General features: G+C 40.8%; 1 protein-coding gene across 1 annotated transcript; it reads right to left on the reverse strand.

Moving 5' to 3' along the window:
* Window positions 1-2251: 2251 nt before the first annotated feature.
* LOC107295132 (protein farnesyltransferase subunit beta-like) lies at window positions 2252-24629 on the reverse strand. Its single transcript, XM_015824430.1, has 12 exons — window positions 24489-24629; window positions 19731-19795; window positions 16094-16166; window positions 15000-15091; window positions 12272-12418; window positions 10404-10487; window positions 9249-9335; window positions 8977-9106; window positions 7232-7364; window positions 6149-6260; window positions 5128-5242; window positions 2252-2493 (listed from the first exon to the last, which is right to left on the reverse strand). Exons 1-12 carry the CDS (start codon window positions 24627-24629, stop codon window positions 2386-2388), a joined length of 1287 nt encoding a protein of 428 aa, XP_015679916.1. The 3' UTR covers window positions 2252-2385.
* Window positions 24630-24974: the final 345 nt, after the last annotated feature.

Raw genomic sequence — 24974 nt, forward strand, 5'->3', positions numbered from 1 at the left:
CCAACTCTATTTTCNGTTATGCTGCAGCCTGATTCTACAGTTGTTGATATTCATTTTTTTCTCATTAATCTAGTCAGTACCCCATAATGACAAAGTGAAAACAGAATTTTAGAAATGTTTGTAAATTTACTAAAAGGAAAAACTGAAATATCACATTGGCGTAAATATTTAGACCCTTCACTCAGTATTTTGTTGAAGCATCTTTAGCAGAAATCACAGCCTCCAGTCTTTTTGGGTAGGACACGACAAGCTTTGCACACCTGGATTGGGGAATTTTCTGCCATTCTTCTTTGCAAATCCTCTCAAGCTCAGTCAGGTTGGATGGCGACCGTCCAGAGATGTTCATAGGGCTCTGACTGGGCTACTCTTGGACATTCACAGAACTATCCCTAAGCCACTCCTGTCATTTTGGCTGTGTGCTTAGAATCATTGTCATGTTGGAAAGTGAACCTTCGGCCCAGTCTGAGGTCCTGAGCACTGTGGAACAGGTGTTCATTGAGGATATCCCTGTACTTTGCTCCATTCAGCTTTCCCTCAACCTTGACTAGTTTCCCAGTCCCAGCTGCTGAAAACACCCCCACAGCATGATGTTCACACCATGCTTCACTGTCGGGCTATTGAGCAAATGATGAGCAGTGCCTGGTTTCCTCCAGGTATATTATTTAGAATTGAGGCCAAACAGTTCAACCTTGGTTTCATCAGACCAGAGAATCTTCTTCCTCAGTTTGAGAGTCCTTCAGACCTTTTGCAAACTCCAAGAGGGCTTTCATGTGTTTTGCACTGAGGAGAAGCTTCTGTCTAGCCGCTCTGCCATAAAGTCCAGATTGGTGGAGGGCTGCAATGATGGTTGTCCTTCTGGAACTCTGTCCCATCTCCACACAGGATCTCTGGAGCTCAGTCAGAGTGACCATCAGGTTCTTGGCCACCTCTCTTACTAAGGTCCTTCTACCCTGACTGCTCAGTTTGTCTGGGCAACCAGCTCTTGGAAGACTCAGGGTTGTGCCACACTTCTTCCATTTGAGAATTATGGAGGCTACTGAACTCTTAGGACTCTTCAGTGTAGCAGAAATTTTATTGTAGGCTTCCCCAGATCTGCGCCTTGCAATAATCCTGTCTCTAAGCTCTGCAGGCAGTTCCTGTGACCTCATGGCTTTTGCTCTGCTACAGAACCTATTGTCAGCTATGAGGCTTTCTATAGAGAGGTGTGTGCCTTTCCAAATCATATCCAATCAATTTAATTTACCACAGGTGGACTCCAATCTAGGTGTAGAAACATGTCAGAAACTATCAAGAGAAATGGAAGACACTGGAGCTAAATTTCAAGTATTGTTGCAAAGGGTCTGAATACGTATGCCAATGTGATATTTCAGTTTTTTGTTTTTAATAAATTTATAGACATTTCTAAAATTCTCTTTTTACTTTGTCATTATGGTGTACTGAGTGTAGATTAATGAGGAAAAAAATGAATGTAAAAAACTGTAGAATCAGGCTTTGGTATAACAAAATTGACAAAAGTGAAGGGGGTCTGAATACTTTCTGAATGTACTGTGTATGTGTGTATGTATGTATGTATGTATGTATGTATATATCTTATAAAATGCATAAACATCATTGTATTATCAATCCCGTCCCTGGACAAGCAATTAAAAAGGAAAATAAAGTCTTGCACCAAGCATTCCTATCTGAGTCTTTTTGCTCTAGGCAGAAAGAGACCTTTTATTACCAATGTTCAAGACCACGGTTTCCCAGTGTGCTCCAACATGTGATATAGGACTACATAGTGAGGATATGCACACACCATCTTGCTTGGTTTTCTTTCTCCTGATGTATCCAATAGCTGCGAAACTCATCTTCTGGCTAGAAATGTTTAGAATTCCTCAGGGAATGTAAATAGCCAGATAAAGAAACTGCCAGAGCAGGAGATCAATGTACCATCTCTGGCCAAGCCAGTATGCAGCTGATGATGACGCTGCACACACACACACACACACACACACACACACACCCGTACTTCCCACCCCCATGATGCTTAGCATAGTGCAAATGAAACAACAGAGCTGCTTTGCCAGATGCTTACGATAACAACATGCTGCATTGTTTCAAAAACAAAGCTGCTCCTTAATGAGAGGCCTTCCTGCATAAGTGAGCACCCAGCTTGACCAACCATACACCATCATACAGCCAATCAGCTATTCCATTCTAAAAACTGGTATATTTTTGGTATGGCTAGCAAAGCTCTCTCAAAACCCACACACCCACACACAGTAGAGCCCAAGGAAGTTAGCTTCATGGCTCAGTCCCACATCAGCTAAGACGGTATGCAGCGTTATGCGCCGAACATCAGGACAGTACACTGCAGAGTCTCTCTAAGGGCAGCGGAAAGGCTCAGTTAGCAAAAGTCTCTTCTCTACTTGGAATTGGCTTTTTCAGGAAGTGCATCACAGCTTGCATCACTTTGCCAGGGGAGATGTTGTAGACAGGATGCGTTGGCTGCTGTTTGGGAATGAAGGAAAGTAAAAAAAAAAGAATTAGCCACAATTCTGCTGGCTGTTGGTAGTTCTCGAACAAACAAACCAAAAGAAGAAGAACCCAAATCTGGACATTTAAATATGTTATATAAGACATTCAGTCAGCAGATGCATTTCATTTTGCTTGGTAAAAGCTTGACCACAGAGCTACAGGGAGTCCTTGACTTACATCACAATTGAGTTCAGAACTTCTATTACTAAGTGAGGCAGTCGTTAAGCGAGTCTGACCCAGTTTATGATCTTTTTTTGCTACAGTCTTTAAGTTTCCATTATTGCCTTTGTTTGTTGGGAGGCTCCTGAGAAGGTCCCAAATGGCAATTACATGACCCCAGGATGCTGCAAACATGTAAATGTGAGCTAGTTGTCAAGCACCCAGATCATGATCTTGTGACCATGGGGCACTGCGATAATAAGTACAAGGACCAACTGTAACTTTTTTCAGCACTGTTGTAACTTTGAGTAATGAGTTAAACAAATATATTAAGTCCTGAAGTTCTATATATTAAGTTCTGGATCATTAGAAAATTGCCTCAACTTTGCTCTGACCACTGAACAATGTGTTGTGAAGCCCAGTTTTAAGTGAATCAATATCCTTAAGCTGTTTTCAAGGTTTAGCATTGGAAAAAAAAAAGACACATTCCTGTGGCTAAGTCAACAACGCTTGCTTGCCTATCTCTACACAATGAAACAGCAAGATTCAGCAAACTCCTCTGCTTGCCATCTGGCTGGCGGGGAAGATTTTTCCTTCTAGTTACCAAGTTGGAAACTATGTGAGGATGAAGGGATAAACCTAGAGGTGACCTCATGTAAGCCTCCCTGAGTTCTGAGGAGGATGAGCATGGCATCACTTGTAACTAACGTTAGCACCTAAATATCTCAAAGGAATATTTTTCAAAACATTACCCTCATGAAATGTTTCTCCACAAGAGGAACGAGAGATACAGTAAATAGAGAAGACAAGAACCAAAAGAGATATTGGATATGCTCCACGTGGCACATCAGTATCAGCTTGCAAGTGATGGTTGAAAACTCAAGGCCTGAAAAAAAACAGGCAGAAGGCCCAAAAGTCTCACAAGAATCTTCTATACCAGTGATGGCGAACCTTTTAGAGATCGAGTGCCCAAACTGCACCCCAAAACCCACTTATGCATCGTCAGGTGCCGGGTGGGTATGGCCCATTGGGTGGGTGTGGCTCCGATGGTAACGGCAGACTGGGTGGGACTAAAAAGTTCAATCAATCAATTCCAACTTTGCAAGATCTTTTTTTTTTTGTACATGGCAGCGGGTTATAAAACCCAGCTGAAGGCCAAGGACTGGGGCAACAGCATGGGTGCCCACAGAGAGGGCTCTGAGTGTCGCCTCTGGCACCCGTGCCATAGGTTTGCCACCACTGTTCTATACCTTGAATCCAAGGAGTCCTTGACTTCGACCACAATTGAACCCAAAATTTCTGTTGCTAAGCAAGGTAATTCTGCCCCAGAGTTGTTACGTAAATCACTGCAGTTGTTAAGTTAGCAATACGATTGTTAAGTGAATCTGGCTTCCCCACTGACTTTCCTTGTCAGAAGGTTGCAAAAGTGATCATATGTCTCTGGGACATTGCAACCATCATTAATCAGTTGCCAAACATCTGAATTATGATCGTGTGACCATGGGGATGCTGCAACAGTCATAAGTGTGGGAAAACAGTCGTAGATCACTTTTTTCAGTGCTGTTGTAACTTACAACGGTTACTAAATGAGCCATTGTAACTTGACGACTACCTGTATGGTTCCTCTTCTTACCAAATTTTCACCAAAGCCAGCTCGCCTAAATCTTTGAAATGTTTCTTCTTTCATTTCAGCCACTAAATACCGTTGCCTCAAACTGTGAGATTAAGGACGTGCTGCATGTCTTTTCAAATGTATTTTATAATGCTTGCTTTGATTTTGGTTGTTAAAAACTAATTCCTATGGTTCTGTCCATCGTCTGCATGGCATTTACTGCTGTTATCTGCCGAGGAACAGATGCTCTCCAGGAAAGAAACATTTATGCCAGATTTCTGATGGACTTTAATTTCAGTAAAATTAAGCTCCCTCATTTATGGAACATTGAGGGATTTCTAACCTAATGTGTAAGAGGCAGGGACTCTGTTGATGCAGGAAGAGTGGTACCTTCAATCTTGTTGATGGCTAGAGTCGGCTGGGACTAAGCTTGTAGACATGGCTGTGGAAGGGAAACAAGGAGACACTTGCCCCACACAACATACCAGTATTCCAATTTTGCCTCATCCCCACTGGTGTCTAAAAGTTGCCTCACAAGAGTATCAGTTTATATATTGTTACATATTGGGTTCTTATCTTGCACGAAGACACATGTTTTAACATCACTACGCCAGCTATCCTGGTTTGTACACGTATAACACTAAACTGTGGTTTACAAGCCACATTATGGTTTGGTATATTGCAAGAGCCTGATTTTAACTCATGTCAAGGTCCCTGATATCTGCACATGGTTATAATTAAGAAAGCTCTACTAGGAGGCTTGAAAAAAATAACAAAAAACAAAATCCTGGGCTTGTACAGGCATAGATATCAAGTCCAGTTTAGAGAGAGCTTACCAGACGGTTCTCTGGCACTCCTAGCACAACTTCATGTAAAAGATCCCCACTGCCAAAATGCTGTGCTATCGATAACCCACTCAGGCAGTAGCATGTATGGTAAAAATCTCGAGACCTGGAAGGGAATCACACACAAGGTTGAGATAACAAAAACTGGAATGTTTTTATGCTACATGTACATGCTTTTATGTAGAGTTCATTGTTGAAATTAGGAACAGAATATGTAGAAAATCAAGCCAACAGGCAAAATCTAGCTAGACTAAGACTCAAGGTGGGTACAGGCCCTTGGTCTCATCTTCAATACAGGTAGTTCTCAACTTACAACCACAACTGAGCCCAAAATTTCTGTTGTTAAATCAGACATTTGTTAAGTGAATTTTGCTCCATTTTACAACCTTTCTTGCCTCAGTTGTTAAGTGAATTGCTGCAGTTGATTATTTATTTATTTATTTATTTATTCGATTTTTATCCCGCCCTTCTCCTTACCGGACTCAGGGCGGCTGACAGCCTTATAAAACAGATACAACAATAAATACCCAATTTAAAACCAAATTAAAAAGAAATATTTACTATGGCCTATATAATTAAAATTTCTCTTAAAACCCCACTAAAAATTCCCTAGGCCAATCCCGCTTGTTGGAAGAGCCATGTCTTTAGGGCNGATTGTCAGTAAGTTTGGGATGAGCTATTTCTCCTGTCAAGTTAAAGCAGAATTATGTCAACTTAAGCTAACTTAATTAAACGGATTGCTGAATTTTGCTGCTCTTGACAAAAAAGCGTGGAAGCTGTACATTTCAATGCAGATTATCCAAATTCCCCAATTCAGATTCTAATGCCAGTTCCTCCCCAACTCTATTTTCCAAAATGCCTTCTCTGCCTATCATTTTAATGTTTCTCTATTATGCAAAGGGCTTTATGTTCCATCCTTAAGTACCAGCCACTTTTGATAATTCCAACTTTATCATTTCCAATAGCAAGAAAGATGCCCATCAAGAATTACCCAGTACTAGAAGTTACTCACTTTCCTGGCTTGTCTAAAAGACCTCCTGCAGGACATTGGCAACACAACAAGATGTACTCTTGAAGGGCTTGTTGGTCAAACATCCAGTGTGTCATACTGAGAGCAGGATCACCTAAGAGAAACACTACATCAGTACAGAGAAACGGTTGAAAATAGCTCCTGCACGCCATGCTAATGGGAATATACAAAGGGAATCTATTGATTCAAGTTTAGTTCTATAGCATGACCCTATTGGAGAACTGAATTTCCTATCTTATTATTGTCTAGTTTCACCCTTCCCAAACCCGAACACTATCCAAGAGTTTTAAATTTAGCTCTTCAGATTTTTTCTAGTCAACGCAGCCATTGCTGAGAATTTTGGGAGTCAAAACTGTTTTGGAAGACAGGTTGGGTAAAGCTACTCAGATACAATGGACTCCAACATTTATTGTGCCCAGCCAGGCTTGGAGCTGTAGCCCAACATGAGAAAGACACCAGGTTGAGAATGTCCTCATGGCCCACTCATAAGGCTCAGTTGTAGCAAATGCGGCTTACTTAATCACAACCAAGATGCCACTTCCTGAGTTTTTCTATTTCATCCTATTGAACTTTAAGGAGATTCCGCAGGCAAGAACTAAGTTTCTAGCAGTTGCTGGCAGCTGTTGCTTTTGTCCTCTAGTCTAGCCTTTCCAGTTATAAGTACTCAATAGATCATCCACCAGCTGTACAATGTGCTGCAAGACAACTGAAGGATCCAGTTGCTAAGGAAATAATTAGACCCAAATGAGTACTAAACAAGAGACAGGTTGGAAAAGAGACAGAGCTAAAAATGTACTTTGCCTATCCTCAGACATGATATTTTTCAGGCATTTCTGATCTTTTGCCTGTCGGGGGTCTATTTCCTCATATGTTTTCTAGTCTTATTACTAAGTTGAAAGAAAAGTATTTCTCAGTTGCTACAAAATCAGAATGCCAAAGCTAAGATTATTCTGTGTTCTTCATTCTTGAGCTTTCACTGAACTCCAGCATACTTGTCTACTCCAAAGAAGAAATAAGTGTGCCCAGTGGGGAAAACATGGGCAACATTGTGAAGTTCAAACTTACCTTTGGCATGCAAAGCTCGATGTACGAGAGGCAGTAAACCGGCCTGCCAGAATGAGTAGCAGCCATCCACCAGCTTATTACAACGACCCTGAAACCCTCCTTCAAAACGCATCTGACGGCTTGTAACCCAGTGCTGGCAGAGAAAACAAGCAATCATCACTCTTGCCCACCACAATCAGAGAAGCTGTTACACACAATAGACCAAGGTTCTCCAAACGTGTCCACTTTAAGTCTTGTGGACTTCAACTCCCAGAATTCCCCAGCCAGCCGTGCTGGCTGAGGAATTCTGGGAGTTGAAGTCCACAAGTCTTAAAGTGGACAAGTTTGGAGACTCCTGCAATAGACCCAACTTAAAAGAGACACAGACATTTGCATGTTTTTTATTTCCCCTTCAGTTTAATACAACCTTATTTCAACCATGTACCCAGGTGGCCACCCTTAGTTATGAAACTGAAAGAAGGAAACAAAAAATAGACTACTGAATTAACACACTACAAATAATTTTATTTAACACTATTATATTATGGTAGAGTTGCTATCCAGGATAGCCATTGAGAAATAAGGGTATAGCAAATATTCCCCACCCAATAATGGATAGGAGTGGTTTTCCCCAGAGTGATAATGGACAGGAACATTCATTGTTACTATTTTCAGTGTTGTGATATGTTTTGTTATTCTTTCTATTTTGTATTTTTAATAATACAATAACATTGTCTATCTAAAATAATATCTAATAATTTTGGAAAGATGCTCAGAGCCTTTATGAAACTGAGTGAAATAAAATTTGCAGTACTAAATAAATACCAAAAGTTACGTATAAAACTTTTTAACTGAAATGCTGACATGAAATTCACACACATCTTTGCTAAAGCAATCTTCTACAATGGGATGCTGAATACAGATCCCATCATCACAGCCAGCACTCCTAGTGCTGGAACAAGACAGGGACAATTGATCCGAAGGAAGAGGATTGAGAATTTGGGTACTAAACTAGTAAAATATTTTTACAGAGTTATGGATTAGACAGAGATTTGAGACATAAGAAGTAATGTCAGACAGTTTATCCAGAAGAAATATTTACACAATGCAAGCCCAATTATGCAATTTTGTAATATGACAGGGATGTCCAAGTACTAGATTTGGGCAGTAGTAAAAGATAAACTAAAAAAAGGTAAAGGCAGGTCAGGGTTAAACGGGAAGCCTATTAGCAATGAATTAATTATGAATTAGACCCATCATTTATTTTTGAAACTGCAATATAGACTGGGACTTATGGATAGCCAATTAAAAAGACCTACAGAAGACTGGTTTGGATATGGTGACTGCAGAAGGCTTATCATATGCACAAAGATGGAAAAACAATGTGATGCCCACAATGGAGATAGTAAAGATGGAAAAAAGGTGATCTGATGACTTATGGATTTGCTAATTTAAAAAGGTTGAATAATGGGGAAATATGATGTAATTTTAAAGAGACAAGTGTGCAGATTTACTTGTAACTGCTGTAAAGGAGATATGGAGTCACTCCTTTATATATTTTTCTTTTCTTGTTTCAGTTTGCTTTTCTCTCCCCTACTTTTCTCACTTTTTCCCTTCTTTTCCTTAATTTTAGTTTATATTACTTTGTTTTATATCTGAGAACATTTTAATAAAAATTATGAAACTGTAATTCAGATGCGTTTGATTTCTCTTCTGTTCTTTGAATAGCATAAATAGATAAGTGAATCCAACAAATGGTTACTTACTAATAAACTTTTCAAATTCAAGACTTGTTCATTTTTGAGAATGACCAAGGCTGCCAGTCCACAAAACGTATATCCTCCATGGGCTTCCATCCCGGGGATGCCACCGATCCCGCCCTCCCAATTCTGACATCTAATTCAAAATTAAAACACAAAAGCAGGGGCTGTATTCTTGTTCCAAGACAGAAAATAAGATTAGCGTTTATCTGCTTTTCCTCATCTTGGTAGCTTAGAACAGTCTAAGTCTGTTAGATTGCAAACTAAGAGGTTCTTACCTTGCAATCCATTCTGCAGTTTTTTCAAAGAGAGACGGTGTAATAATGTTGGTAAGGGAAGCTACGGATGCAGCACAATAGGCACTCCTAAGATTTAAATAAAAAGAATATTTAAAAGCTATAGATGGAGAAAGAATATATATGGCTCTGCTGTTGTAAGTAAGAAATCCTATATTACACTATAGTATTTACGACACACTCAGGATGCTATTGAAAAATAACATGTATCATAAAAAGAACTTTTAGTAATTCCTCCACTCCACTCTCAAAAAAGCATACGTGCAATGAAATAGCTTTGGGTAGAGGGAAGGAGAGAGATGTGGATAAAGATGGCAACTCTCTGCTGACAGGAGATTTACATCACTAACACAAGGAAGGAGACAATTGTTGGCAGGTTCCCATCTGTGCTATGGGCAACCTCCCACTCTAAACTGAAAAAGTTCCCCAATTCTCAGAATACAGGGCACGGGGTGGGGGGGATGTGTTGAAAGGGGCATCATTAACAATTGGCTTCCTTCCTATACAGCTGAATGAAAAAGGCTTCTGTGACCAAAGCAACATCAATTGGGCACATTTTTTAAAAGCACAACAGAATGGAAATTATGCCAAAAGCTAAATTTGGACTTTACATTCACCCTTCTCTTCATCAAGCTTAATCAACTGGTAATTTAATTTACATTTACATTTATAATTACAAAACATACTGTGTGGATATTGGTATTAAGACCGAGAGGCTTCTCTTTCCCTCAAAATCTCATGGGGGAGAGGGGAAGGTCCAAAGAAGTTATAGTCTTAAACAAATATGCAACCATTTATTGGTTTTCCACATTGAATAGCATAAACCACAATTCTGTTTTAAAAGTGCTTTCTTTCTTCAATTTGCTGTACCAAAATAAAACCTGAGCGTGTGTGCTTTTTTTTCACAGCAGCACTGAGCTCATCTGAATTACAGTCACGGCAAGACAGCACTGTTTACCCTTACTGAGGGTGTTTCCGTAGAGCAGTAGCCAAGGCCTCAGCCTCTTACTTTACGTCTAGCCATGTCATTACCAACTTGTGCAGAATGTTAAATGCACTTCAGGAGAAACTTCCCAGTAACTAACAGCTCCTGATTTGCATTTTGAAAAAGCAATGCATGGAAAGTTTTCAACGTACCGGACATCAACTTCTCCCCCTAGGTGCATGATGAAGGAGCCATCAGGCTGCTTCAGAGAATGCAGGTATTCCAGAAGTTTCTCTCTGAAAATGAGAAGAAGCTGGTAAGATGAGGAACTTCAGGAATATTTATCCCAATTAGGAGAAAATCAAAGTAGCAAGAATGGTTCAGAATCTCTACACCAACTTTTTTTTTCACTTTTTTGATGGCAACCACCCCATAACGTGCCCTCCTGCAGAACCTGGGGCCCTCATCATCACTGCCAAAGGCAGAGTTTTCATTTCCAGCAAAATACCTGGATCCTTCACAACAGCTACCTTCTTACCACCACCACCACCCCAGGTGCTGTAATACTGTATCTTTGCATATACTCTTTGTTATATGACATATCAACAAAGACCAATTCTGAGCACTGAATCAGGTCAGACGTCATACGAAACATCATAAGGTCAAATCAAGCCACATAACACTCAACTGACTCCTATTCCTGGAATTCAAAGCAACTGGCTAGTGCAGTAAGGAAAATGCTGTACTCAACCGCTGTAGAATTCCCGGAGGATGATCTCAGAACTCTGATTACATATTTAACTCCATACACATTTTCTCTCCTTACAACTCATAGGCTAATTTATTTTAGGGCCCAACTGTGATCCTAGAAATGGCTACAGGTAGTCCCCAACTTACAACCACTCATCTAGTGATTGAAATTACAACAACACAAAAGAAGGGACTTATGACCATTTTTTTATACTTATGACCACTGCAGCATCCCCATGGTCATGTGATCAAAAATTGACACTTCGCAAATGGCGGCTATTTATGACAGTTGAAGTATCCCAGGGTCATGGGGTCGACCTTCTGATGAGCAAAGCCAATGGGAAAGCCAGATTCACTTAACTGTGTTGCTAACTTAACAACTGCAGTGAGTCACTTAGTAACTGTGGCAAGAAAGATCGTAAAATGGGGCAAAACTCACTTAACAACTGCCTTCCTTAGCAATGGAAATGTTGGGCTCAAATGTGGTCATAAGTTGAGGGCTATCGGTATTTCTCTTCCTTTCTCCAACCTGTGTTAAAGAGCATCATTTTATACCTTTCTGAGCAGTGCCATGTGTTATCTTCTCAGAGTTATACCTTGAAGATTAACTGTTCCTAACATGAACATGTTCTTGACAAGTTTGTTTAATGTGCATGTAAATAAATACTCTACCAATAGAACTGATCATTATTTCCCCAAACTCCACTGTGGGGAGATTGTACAAAGGCAGTGGAAGAAATAAATAGTGACGGATCAGCCATATGATGGCACCACATAGATCCGGGGGGTTCTGCTGTTCTTTTAGAAGAAAAGTGAACTTAGTGTATCAGATAGTAGTTCTCTGGCAATTGGAGAAAAATGATAACATTTTTGACTCTCAATTGATTTAGATTAAACAACAGAATGATACAATTAGACAGCAGGCCAGGCTAGATTGTGCTGCATCATCCTGCAGTAGGGACTTCACCCACATAATTCTAAAACATGTGGAGAGGCACTGCTTTCTGTTTGTTTCCCACTGTTCATCATAACCTATAAGTCTCAAGAGCCAATTTAGGCTACAACTAGTCTAATACAAAAAAGGGCGGGAAGGAATGTAAACAACAGTAGTGAAAGCAATGGGATGGGCTCTAGTTGCCAAAGAGTATCTGTTGGCAAAGTCTGTCAGAAAAAACAGTTCTTGCTTGCTCACCAGTTGTCATTTCCTCTGACATTAAGTGAAATATGGAAGTCTGGGAGCAGAGTAGTATCTCTTAGGGATACTTTAGGCATCTTGTATCATGAATGGAACTAACAATCCCTTGGATCCCCTTCTGAGCTATGATTTTACCTGTTGATAACATTGTATGCCTCTTCAGTGCCAATAATACACAGTGCATTCACAGCTGCATACGTTGGAGCAAGATGTGGGTGTTGGCCTGGTCCTCCTCCAAAGCCTCCGTTTGGGCTCTGACAGCGGCTCAGGAATTGGCACACACTACACACCAAGGAAAGCAAAAGCAAAGCTAATCCGTAACAAGCAGCAAATGCTAAGTTTTCTTAATAGTCCGGTTTTGCTATAACTCTCTCCATTTCTGAAAACAGCTATTATTCAAGACTTTTCCAGATGTTTCCCTCCTGTCATATACAGTATCTCCATCATAAGGTAAATGAGGAAAAAAAATCCAGAACTTTTATTCTAGCACAAATTTTAACATCATGCCCATGCCACTATATTCCACTGACTTTTATTTTCAATTGATTGTATCAAATCCCAAAAAAACACCACTGAGACACCACTTGGACACTGCAGCTTATGGTTGCTTTACGGATCCTCCTGAAAATCAAATGCAGGTAAAGATCCCCAAGTGTATAAGGAGGGGAACATTTTGGTTTCTCTTCAGACTATATAATTTTTGCCTTCCACAGGAGGGGAAAAAATCTGCAGAAAGAGGAAAGCAGAGAAAAGAAATGTAGAAGAACTATCTTGAGCTCCTACAGGAGAGATGTACAGAGATCCAAGAACCAAAATATCTGCTCAAAGATTGTCTCTCATCAAGATTACTTAGCTAACCACACGATTTCCACTATGGTTTCATTCTGGTCAAATATGATTTTTGAACTCTCTCTCTCTTAATTATTCAGAGCAACTTTATCACTTGCTGTGATCTAATCAGGTTTCAACAAGTAATAATCCTATAAATTAAACTTCCTTAATTATAGTTTGTCAAAATAGACCCAATTTCTTAGCAGAGTTCATGAAATTAAAATTAACCATAATTTAGGATCCAGACCACACAAGTTGCAGTTATTTTAAAACAATTCCAGTGAAGGAGGGATGAGGTATATGCCCAAAGCTTAAGATGATTCATTCTCATCATATTAAACCAGTTTAATTATTGACCAAATGCAGCCACAGCCTTGATAGGCTGCAGTAGCTGGTCAAACATGGCTGACCTATGAAACTAAGCAAATTAACCTTGAATTGTAGTGGAGGTGGGTGGTGGGGGGAATTTCCTAGGAATTCCAGGGCTACTGAAAGATTGAGAAACTGAAAAATGCATCCCAGAGAAGGCAGTGGGAAACCACTTCCATAAGTCTGCCAAGGAAACTGTGATTATAGTTTCCAGGAGTCAAAATCAACTCAAGAGCATCTTTACCCTTTAAATTCATGGATCTTATCAGTCTTCTCGAGTATCAAGGTTTTAGGTACAGTATGCAATATTGCTAAAGGATTCTATTGGTGATGGGAGTGAACATGTGAGCAGCACTGAGGGAGGGAAAATGTCCGCCATCTCTCTACAGCTCCAGGGCCCTCAAAAATCTGTCGAAAATGATTGGTGGACCCCTCCAGGCAGATTTTGAGAAGGACTAGGTGAAAGAGAGAAGAAAGCTCTACCATTTGTATGAAGTGGACTGAACAATCCACCAGTCAAATGAGAAAATCTTGCCTCCTTGCTTTGGATCTCAGGCAGGGAATCTTTAATGTATAATATAATAACAATTGTATTTTTGCTATATTTGTTAAGTAGTCTGTAGGACTGCAATACTTTTAAAGCAACACAAAATATAAGAGATGAGTACATGTCTCCAAAGAATGATTCAGGTTTTTTCTTCCTTTTCTCCTTGCAAACTGCAGAGCTTTTCTTTGTCAGAAATGTGGTATATCTGACAGTTGCTTGTGAGGAAAAATAGTATTTGTTGTGCCTCTCCCTATACCTTGCAAATCTGCTCTCCCCATCATCTTTCCTCTACATAACAGCTCTTGCTACCACCATTATCTAAGCCCATCAAAAAAGTACTAAAAGCTTCTACTCAAGAACAAATTTTAAGACATTATTGTTGAAGCAAAATGAATGAGACAATGCACTGCTGTATTTTACAAAATAATCTGGGACACATGATGCATGGATAATGGGATGTTAACTCAGAAAGTCAGGTGCTTTGCCTAGCTGATGAAGATTTCAGAATATCAATCTCTATAGTCATTTTTGGCCACAGAAATGTTAAATGTAGTAGAACAGAGCTCCACTTCATATTACACTTATCAGTTATTTCTTCTATGTGAACTGAGTTTTAACTTTAATACAATTGTTTATTGATAAGATACCAGTAATGTGTCTTACATATATCCTGCTTCTGCATAATCACTCTGTCTTCTTCACTCCAAACCTCATCCCAATTAAAATCCTACATTAGTCTAATCATTCTTTCCATCTAATGAACTGAACTGCAGCTCATGAAAGCTTATGCCTTTTAATACAATGAGTTAATCAGAAAAAGTGCCGCCAGACTCTTTCTAATTTTAATTCAGGTAACTTTGAGTAGCTTATTGGAAAATAGAATTATAGAAGCACAAAATTCAAAGCCCTGGTCAAAGTTCTCTTGATTTCTTCAGTAGAGGTTAACTGGAGTATTTTTTTAAATCTTCAGTAAGGACTAGAAGCTTTTAAGGAAATCAATCTTCAAACTAGGAAGAGATATCCTCTGTTGCTATATCACATAGTGTACAATGTGCAGTTTCTTAACAAGTCCTCATAATACTAAAGAAAGAGTACATCTGATGAAACTAAACTTACTCTGATGCTACTGAATCTGGGATTGGTTCCCCCAAGAGCTCCAGGCTGTGCAGGATCCAATAGCACAGCCATGGGCGGCTGGCATCCAGACACTACAAAAGAAGAAAGCTACATCTGTTCAAATCTCACAGAACAAGCAGTAGTACATTTGCCTCAAATGAGGGACAATTTTGTGTAGAAGATTAATCAGAACAGAAGTACTTGAAAGCAAATAACCCATCTAAAAGGCAAAAGAACTTCAACTTAGGATTTCAACAGCACTAAAAAAAATTATTATTTGTTTAGCAGTATCCTCGTGGTAACCTCTCTTTTATTTATTACTGTCCAGACAAAGCAGAAATTATAAATAGTTAAATGTTAATCCATGGAGGTTCCCTTCAGTCTGATGCTCTACAGATGTGCTGAGACTGTAATTCCTAGAATTCCATGGTTTTTCTAGGAGCAACAATCCTAAACTGCAATAAAGCTTGGAATCTTAGAGGGAGTAGGTCCTCTAGCTAACAGGGAACAAGGCCAGCCAACAGAAAATCTGTCTTCTTCTAACTCAGTGGTTCTCAACCTTTTTAATGCCGTGACCCCAACCGGTCGTAAGTCGAGGACTAAACCGGTCGTAAGTCGAGGACTAAACCGGTCGTAAGTCGAGGACTACCCAACCGGTCGTATGTCGAGGACTTTCCCTGCCCGGGAGCGCCGCACATGCGTGGTTCCGCCCCCTGCACCGGCCGAGGCGTAGCTGGCAAGCGGCAGAGACGGAGCAGGCCGACCACCAGCTGGCCCAGCCCAAGGGAGGTAAGGTACCCGCCGGAAAAGGGGAAAAAAATGGCGGACAAAAAAAATGGCGGACAGCCTTGCTTGGCGACCCCCGTGAAATGGTCGATCGACCCCAAATGGGATCCCGACCCACAGATTGAGAACCACTGTTCTAACCCACCTAATATTCAGGTTACTGAGAAATAGTAAAGGCAGAAGAAAAGAACAAGGAAAACACCAAGGACAATATAGCCCATGGCCAAATCTGTGATTAGAAACCAACAAACTGGAAACATAATAAATAAGGGAAAAAGCATACATTTGGTTCAAATTGCAGAAATTACCTCATAGGCATCTGTCAATTGCCTGAGTCCTCTCTTCAAGTAGTGGAAATGTTTTTCTTGTTGCAAAACATACCTGATTGATTGATCGAAACATATAGTTTAGCAAACTTATAGAGTACCATCTGAGCAATGAACAGATTTGCTTGTCATTCAACTAATTTAAAAAAAAAGAATAACCTGTATTTTCCAGAAATATATGGAATGTGCTATGTTTGTATTTATGGATGTGCTCCTTCAGCAACTGCCAGGCCACCTCACACAAAATGAATTATGGCTTACCAATACACAGGTAACTTAATATTCCTATGAACAAGCAAAACAAGTTTGGATTTAAATCAAGAATCTGTTCTTATTCTTACTGGAATAAGTCTGGCCTCTGCCTCATACATCACACTGAGCAAGTTGTGATAGTTATCCGTGTTTGTTAACTGTACTCTTTTGAGGAAGAAGCCAAGGGATCCGATCTGAACAGCATATACTACTACACTATTCAGTCACAGCCATATGGCTTGTCATTATGTGCAAATGCCCTCACAATACACTTAATGCTATGTTAGATCAAACCAAGATCCATATAATGAGCATTCTGCTCAGCATCCAAATCTCTGCTCAGACCAGAAATAAGCAGTCTTTTCAGGTTATTACAAGCACATTTACAAGCATAGTTTTGGTATCTTAAAATTGAAATGGCAGCCAGTTAAATACATTTACTTATTCCCTGGTCATCTCGCATTTGGACTACTGCAATGAATTCTACATGGGACTATCCTTGAAGAATATTCAGAAGCTATAGCTGGCAAAGAATGCAACTGTGTGGAAGTTTTAGGGGCTTCTAGAGTGGCCCATGTAACACTGCTTTTGCATGAGCTGCACTGGTTACCGATTGGTTTTGGGTTCAATCCAAAGTATTAGTTATTACCTTTAAAGCCTATGATGGCATGGGTTTAGGCTACCTGAGGAACTGTCTAGTCCCAATGGAATTGCCCCCCACCCCCCACTCCCCGGCAGAAGGAACTGGGTGGCTGGGTCCAGGAGAAGAGCCTTTTCTGCTATGGCTCATGCCTTCAAAGTGCCCCTTGAGATAAGATGAGATCTGGCCCCACCCACTTGGCCTTCAAAAAGGGCCTAAAAACCTGGCTCTGCCAATTGGCTTGGGGCAATTAGTGGTGTTTTTATGTTGTAAATCACCCAGGGTCACTAGACAGTAAAACGGGTGGCATACAAATTTAATAATACATACAGGACATATATATATATACTGTGTTTCCCTGAAAATAAGGCCCACCCCTAAAATACGTCTTAGCTTGATTTTTTGGGGTGGGCCTAATATAAGCCCTAGCCCCAAAATAAGCCCGGGGAGGTGGGTGCAGCCAGCACAAGTGGCGGCGAGCGTGCAGGGAGCGATGATGTCTGGCAGCAGCCGCAGCCCACTGGAACAGCACAGGTAAGTCCAGTCCGGAGGCAGAGATGAGGGCGGAGGCAGGCGATCCGGACACACCACACACTTTTTGTCCAGAGGGAGACTAGAAGCTTCGTCTGCTTGCAAATGGGGCGGTTGGAAACCAAGGGATTCACTCCATTTCCAACCGCCCCAGTTTCCAGTCTCCATCATTTCTCTGTCTGGGCGAAAAGTGTTTGGGCGCCTATGGGACGTTTGAAAATGGAGCGAATCACTTGGTTTCCAAGCGCCCATAGGTGCCCAAACACTTGTTGCCCAGACGAAAAAATGACTGAGACTGGAAGCTTTGTTGGCTTGCAAATGGGTTGGTTGGAAACGGAGCGAATCCCTCAGTTTCCAACTGCTCCATTTGCAAGCAGATGAAGCTTAGTCTCCCTCTGGGCGAAAAATGTTTGGACACCTATGAGGCGCTTGGGGCAGCTCCATCCCCTCCCCGTCGCCTTGCTTCGTAGCGGTGGCACGGCACAGTGGGCTATGTGGCCTCCTGCCACGAGCGGCTACAGAAATGGGCCAGTGGCCACTCGGGCTCCTACAGGATGGGGCTGTTGATGCGGCAAGGCGAGGCAGGAGTCAGGAAAAAAATAAGACATCCCCCAAAAGTAAGACCTATTCTTCTTTTGGAGGCAAAAAAAATATAAGACCATTTCTTATTTTTGAGGAAACACGGTATATACATAGATACATACATACATACTGCAGATATCACTCTCCTGACCTCTATTAGATGCACAGAGGTCTTTGCTATCAGCCCATTCTAGTGTTTTTTCCCCTTTCTTTTGAAAAGCAATTCCCAAGATATAACACAAACAATAAAACACGTTTGCCATGCAGCATGAAGGCTGTGCAACTCCATCTTAATCTCTAACAGCATTTGTTATTCCTGAAAGCTTAGGAGTTGTGTGGAGCTAGTAGCTACCTTCTTAGTATCTCAAGTGAGGGGCACTGAACATAAAAGCTCCAGTCACAGTTACTCTAGCATGAATCTACTGACATTTGTCTATTACTCCTTCAAAACGTATCTAAAATAACAACCATTGTGGCCCAGAGTACTGTAAGTAACATGCACCTGAAAAAGGCCTAAACTGATGGGTCTATCCATTTGGCCACACCACCTAATCACAACAGCACTATAGTTAAGAGGTTATTTCGTGCTACTTTCCAGTGTGGCTTGCTGTGCTATAGCTTTTGTCTCTTGAGTGTCAATGGAAACACGGTTAAATTTAAAGACATTTCTAAAATTCTGTGTTCACTTTGTCATTATGGGGTACTGAGTGTAGATTAATGAGAAAAAAATGAATTTCAACAACTGTAAAATCAGGCTGCAGCACAACATTGACAAAAGTGAAGAGGGTCTGAATACTTTATGAATGCACCGTGTGCGATTGAAAGAGACACATGAATGTAATTGGCAGGTCACTGAAAGATGGGTCAAAGTAATACTGTGGCTCAGGCAAAGGTCTTCTAGAAAGCAGATTCCTACAGAGCGAACATTTCAAATAATAATATAAAGACCAAGAAAAGTACATACATGTGTAAACCCCCCCCCAATGACCCCCCCCCCCAAAAAAGTCAGTGAAGTGCATGATATCATAAGCTTTTTATTGTGTCTGTTTCTGGGGGGGCGGGGATGGGGAGGGAGGGCTAAGCCACAATTCTTAACTATGTAAAGGTTTTAAAAGTATAAGAAACAGCAGTGGAAAAGATGGGAAAGCTATGGAGTGGAATTTCCTCCCCTCCCCTCTGTTATTTGCATTGAAAGAAAAGCTCCCATTCAGAACAGCAGACTGTTATCCAACACAAAAACAACAGGGATGACTTCATGATATTTCTCTAAGATTTAATGAATGGAACGCCATACAATATTCCACAAGTGGGCATTAAAGCTGCATACACTTATATATGATTGAATATTTAGATAAGCAAACATTAAAAACCTTTCCCATCTGCCCCATGATTGCCCCCACTTGCATCTTCCTCCACAAGGGCCTTTGTAGGGTTGGGAGATAACCTGCAGGTATGAAAGTAAGTGCAGGAAATTGCTATGAAAGGAACAAATCCCTCTAAAGTTCTAAACGGATAAGCAAGCCAGCACAATTCAGGACCCAAAATCCCTTACAGTTTAGTTTTGTTTTTTTAAACTGCATACAGAAGAAAAAGAACATGAGTACAATAACTTACTGGGTGTCATGATGATTTCTCTTGTAAACATCAAAAACCTCTTGAACAATATCCTCCACTTTTGTCTGCAGCATGCCAAGGGGACAAAGAAGATTCACAGAAACCATGGAAAAAGAAAGCAATAAAATTAGCACAGAATTTTTTATGTGGGCCGGCAGTTTGACACCACTGCGCCCACCCCATTGCCGGCAATGGCAAAAAAGTCACGATACGTTGCGACACGTCATGTGATGTTGCGAGTTTGACACCCTGATCTAGAGCCTAAAAGAGGAAATGAGATGAGCAATCAAGGAGGCAAGTTATTTATATTCTATTACAAGGCTCCAGAATTCTTCAAAAATTCTGTAATTCTAGTTCTTAGTGAATGGTTAAAAAAACACCTATGAAGCTTGTAATAAAAAAAACTGTTGGACATTGGGACCTAAGCTCTCTGAGATGTGTAACATGGAGTAGAGAAACAGAGCCGGGGAAACTCGATGTCAACCCTCCAAAGTAAACCAAACTGAGAAACCAAAGACACAATAGCTATTACTACTTTTACCATAAGTTGATAATAACAGAACCTTGCAAGTCTGAATGCATCCCATTCCCCCACCACACCCCCTTGTCTTTGTGAGAATTTGGGAGGAACATGTCTGAGACACTTTCTCAAATTACATTTCTGCCCTGGACACAGATTTCTTTTATCTGACCATTGTCTTAATTGCAGCTCTTCCTCCTGTTCATCAAGTTGTTCCTTACTGCACTGACTGACCTGAGTAGAGAAATGGTAAATGGACGGGAGAGAAAACATGCCATTCAAAACTTGGATGGTATAGATCAGGGGTGTCAAACTCAATTTCCTTGAGGGCCGCATCAGCATTGCAGTTGCCCTTGGGGCCGGGTGGGTGTGGCCAGGGTGGGTGCGGCCTACTAGGTGGGTGTGGATGGAGTGGGTGTGGCCTACTGGGTGGGTGTGACCAGCTCTACATCGTTCGCGTCAAGGGTGCCTGTGGGGGCCTGGGCAGAAGTGGGACAGATCTGAGGGTCTCTGGCAGAAGGGGGTGGGACCAGGGCAAGTGCCAAGGCATGGTCCACTGGAGGAGCCTCACTGTTCCTCTCAGGCCATGCGGGGGGGGGGCTTATGGAGCTAAGACTGAATGCGTTTCAGCATAGATGGCCACCAGAAAATTGTACATTGGTTCCCGGCTGGCCTGGGCCAGGGCCAAGGCAGAGGGGGCCGTTCCCTCACTGTTTCCAGGATGGCTTCACGGGCCACATGAAACCACTTCGCGGGCCGCATCTGGCCCCCAGGCCTTGTGTTTGACATGTCTGGTATAGATTATGAAAGACTTCACAATTAGGGCACACAAAAGCCATACAGGGATATGCGCATCCCAATTTTCATTGCTTAAAATAATAGCCAGCCTTGCTTTCCCAAACACAGGTTAGCCAAAACCAACAAAAATATTTGTGAGTGTCTGCTGCCAGTTCAAGCAATATATACCTTCTGGGAAAGCTCAAATTGCATTCTACAACTGGTTTTAATTGTGTCCAATTAAACAAATGCTCTGTTTGCATTTCTCTACAGGTTTGCCTTGTAGTAATTTCTTGCCTTAATTTTTTTTTAAAAAAATATTCTCTTCTTTCATGGAATGATCTCCTGGAATGATGACAGTGATTCTACCTCAGAGATATCTCAGGCTTCTAGCAACAAATCTCAAATCCAATTGTCATTCTGGCCTCTAGAGAAGGGCAACATGTGCAACAAAACTCAGCTGTAGGCCATGAAATCCAAACATACTGGATAATACAGAATTGTTTTGACAGCTATGTGTATCCTGACTTAAACATGTTTCTCTTCAGGGATTTAAGAAAGATGCTTGGCTGCTTCAAATTTCTCTATGAATGCAGATTCCAGGGTTGAGATTGTGCATCTTTTAAACAGCAGAATAAATTTAAATTTGCAAAAAAAATACAGTAACCAGACAATTTCTGCTCTCTAATCTTTTCTTTTTTTCATGGGGAGAATCATCTTAAATTTAAGGACTTCTGCTTCCTTTGGGATTAATACAGAAATAATATTAGGACTCAGATCTACCAACTCAGGTTTTTAACATAGTCTTAAAAAGCATGAGCCCATTTACCTATCTGTCCAGCATACGTTTGCCCTCAGTCTGGTGCTTCTTAGGTGTGCAAGAATTACATTTCCCTGATTTGCAGTTCCAAAGAATTTGTTGGTACTAGGATGGTGAGAGCTAAGCTTACTAATCAGCACCAAAGAGCAGCACAGTCTAGATGTTATATACCTTTCCTGCCCCTGCTTAATTCCACAAATGAATGAGAGCTCATATATGCCAAGCATAAGTGCTCTAATTTTAACTTCCAATTCCCTTCATTCTCAAGCTTGAAAAGTCTTCAGGAACAAGCTATTATAATATCACCACCAAATTAGATTTTATTACCTAAAAGATACTCTGAACATGGAATAGTGTATACTATTCTATTAATGTCCTATACTAAAGGACATTAATATAGTTGAAAATAAATTAGAATCTTTTGCCCATTCTAAATTTCTATCAGTTACCTTTTAAAACAGTATGTGTAGTATATATGCACGATAGCAAAATTAAGTGTATTTGTATGCAAAATACTTCGTTCCCATGATTATATTTCATATATCTAATGAGATGGTCTATGACCTGTTAAAGCTTTTGATAATAAAGTGGTTCATTTGTAAGGTTTCACAAGACACTGTTGTTTAAGATGTTTTATTTATTTTCTGGAACAGACTAATCTAGAAGGACAGCTATGCTGATCTGTTATAACAAGTGCACAAAGAATCTTGTAAGATCAATAGACTTATTGTGTTATAAAAGCTTTTGTGGGCTACAAAAGTACAGTATACAACACAATAAATCTTTTATGCTTAAAACACATCAAAAGGATTCTTTTTGCACTGATTTATTTATGTAACTACTATGAAGCAGTTATGTTATCTTTAAGAAAAGGCAAGCAACAGAGTCTCCTAACATAGTAATAGTTTTTAAAAGGATGTAACTCTTAGGAGTATCTTCCATTCCTGGAAAAGAATTAAGGTGCAGATAATGCTGGATTTAAATTTTGCCCATTACTTAAATACACATATTTAAAACATATGGTTAAGTTCTTACAATTCGGAGACCTAGAATAGTTATAGAGTTTATAACTTGCTGATAACCAAATTTCATGCTATTATCTTCCTCTCAATGACCTCTAATTATCAGGTGCAGTAAGTAAACTGAACTTCCACACTTTGAATCTATTTCCTTTTAATCATTTACTACGTTTCCAATCCATTTACCCCAACTTAAAAGTCTAAGGCATAGTTCAACATGTACACCAAGTAACAGGAATGCCTTTGTATTAGTTACTTGTATCACCTCTACAACTCTTATCTTCCCTGAATGTTCCCCCAAAGTTCCTAGCTAGGAATACAGAGACAGTTTCTTTATGTGGGTTGTTTAACCCTGGTATCAAATATCTTAAACTAAATTCATAGAAATACTGACAGCCAATTAGACCTACTACTTATTATGGGACGGGTTGGAAAGACACTGCCACGGTAATTAGGTACTGGTAGAAATAGCTGCTTAACAAATAAGATGTTTTATAACCTGATGTGTGAAGTGACATGATTTTCCTTCCCTTCTTTATCAAAATAGTCTTGTTTTGACAATTAAGAAATAGTTTGTGAAACTTATGGAAGAAGTTAGTATTTAGACTCCAGGGATTTTCAAGCTTTGCTAATCTCCCTTTACATTTAAAATGTTCTAAATAAGTTCTCTTTTTTGCAACATCTTCAAATAAAAGCATCTGTGGCATAACTGCAGGAATGGAGAAAAGGTCATTAAAGGAGGGACTTGAATGAAATGCAAAATTTTTATCCAATGCTTCTGAATGACCACTATCTGTACTTTCCACATTTCATTCTGCTCTCTCCTTGTGACTATTTACATCTGCCTCTAATGCTGCTCTATGTGATTGGGTATTCTTATCTCAAGGAAATGAATGCATTCTGTACCTTATGAGTGGTAGGTCCGCATAAACTGAAGGCATAAACAATGTATTATTTGATGTTTCTATTGTAACAAACTAACATAGTTATCCAAAAAGTACAGCAAATTTGAGAAGATGCAGAAAACATCAATGTGTAGTGCGTGTGTGTGAATTTACAACATTTAGCATTAACCATTTATTTCCACCAAAATGTTTCCCGCAGTTTCTCGACAAAACAGCTTTCTGGATCTTATAAACTGATTTTCTAGGGAAGAAAACAAGGAAATCAAATATAGGGGATGTGCTCACCCAACACATTTACTGTTTTACTGAATTAACCGGGTTTTCAGAACCCACTGGACAATTACCATTATAGGTAAATTCGTAACATGATGAACCATAAATCAGTCCACTATGTTTCAAGTGTCTGGTACCGCCCAGTACCTCCCCAGGCAAACCCAGTCGGAGAAAACATTGGATGAGCCTTTAGAAACTACACCTGGCACCTGGCATGAACTTCCCTATGCAATAGGCTACCAGCAATGAACTCGCACGGTCAACGGAGGGTAAATCCAAAGACGCGCCCCGCAGCACTGATAGTTCTGAGACGCCGCGAGGAAATCGCCCCGCGGCATGCTGCTCTACTCCGATCAAGCCAACCGGTTCCCCGAAGCCGCACACAAAGCACCCTGGGAGTTGTAGTCTCACTGCAAGAGAAGCGGGGGCGGTGTCCAGTCCCACCTGCTCCGCCGAAGTGAGGGTCCGAACTCCGTCATCGTCCAGCCGCTCTCGATACGCGTCCCCGCTACCGCCACACTGATGGCGCCTTCTCTCGGCGCCGCCGTGGTGGGTGGAAGCTCCTGCCGCCGCCTCCGCCGCCATGCTCTTAGAAAAGCGCTCAATCCGCACCCACAATTCCGGTTGCCCGAATCCGACCGAGAGGCAACGGGCTAAAAAACCCAGCTACGGTAGCTCGGAGAGGACAATGGTCTCAACGCGCAGCTATGCTTTAGTTTTGCTGACTTTGCTTTCAGGCGCTTGTGGAATAGCTATGGCTCGTTATCGACCTCACGTGGCGTGTGGTTTGATCTCTCCACTCAAGTGGGGTCCAAATATTAAGTTAGAGCAGGGGTAGGCAACCTTGGCTCTTTTATGACTCGTGGACTTCAACTCCCAGAATTCCTGAGCCAGCATGGCTCCACGAGTCATAAAAGAGCCAAGGTTGCT

This window comes from Protobothrops mucrosquamatus, unplaced genomic scaffold (genome assembly GCF_001527695.2).
Source record: "Protobothrops mucrosquamatus isolate PMUCROS unplaced genomic scaffold, P.Mucros_1.0 scaffold2232, whole genome shotgun sequence".
NCBI lineage: Eukaryota > Metazoa > Chordata > Lepidosauria > Squamata > Viperidae > Protobothrops > Protobothrops mucrosquamatus.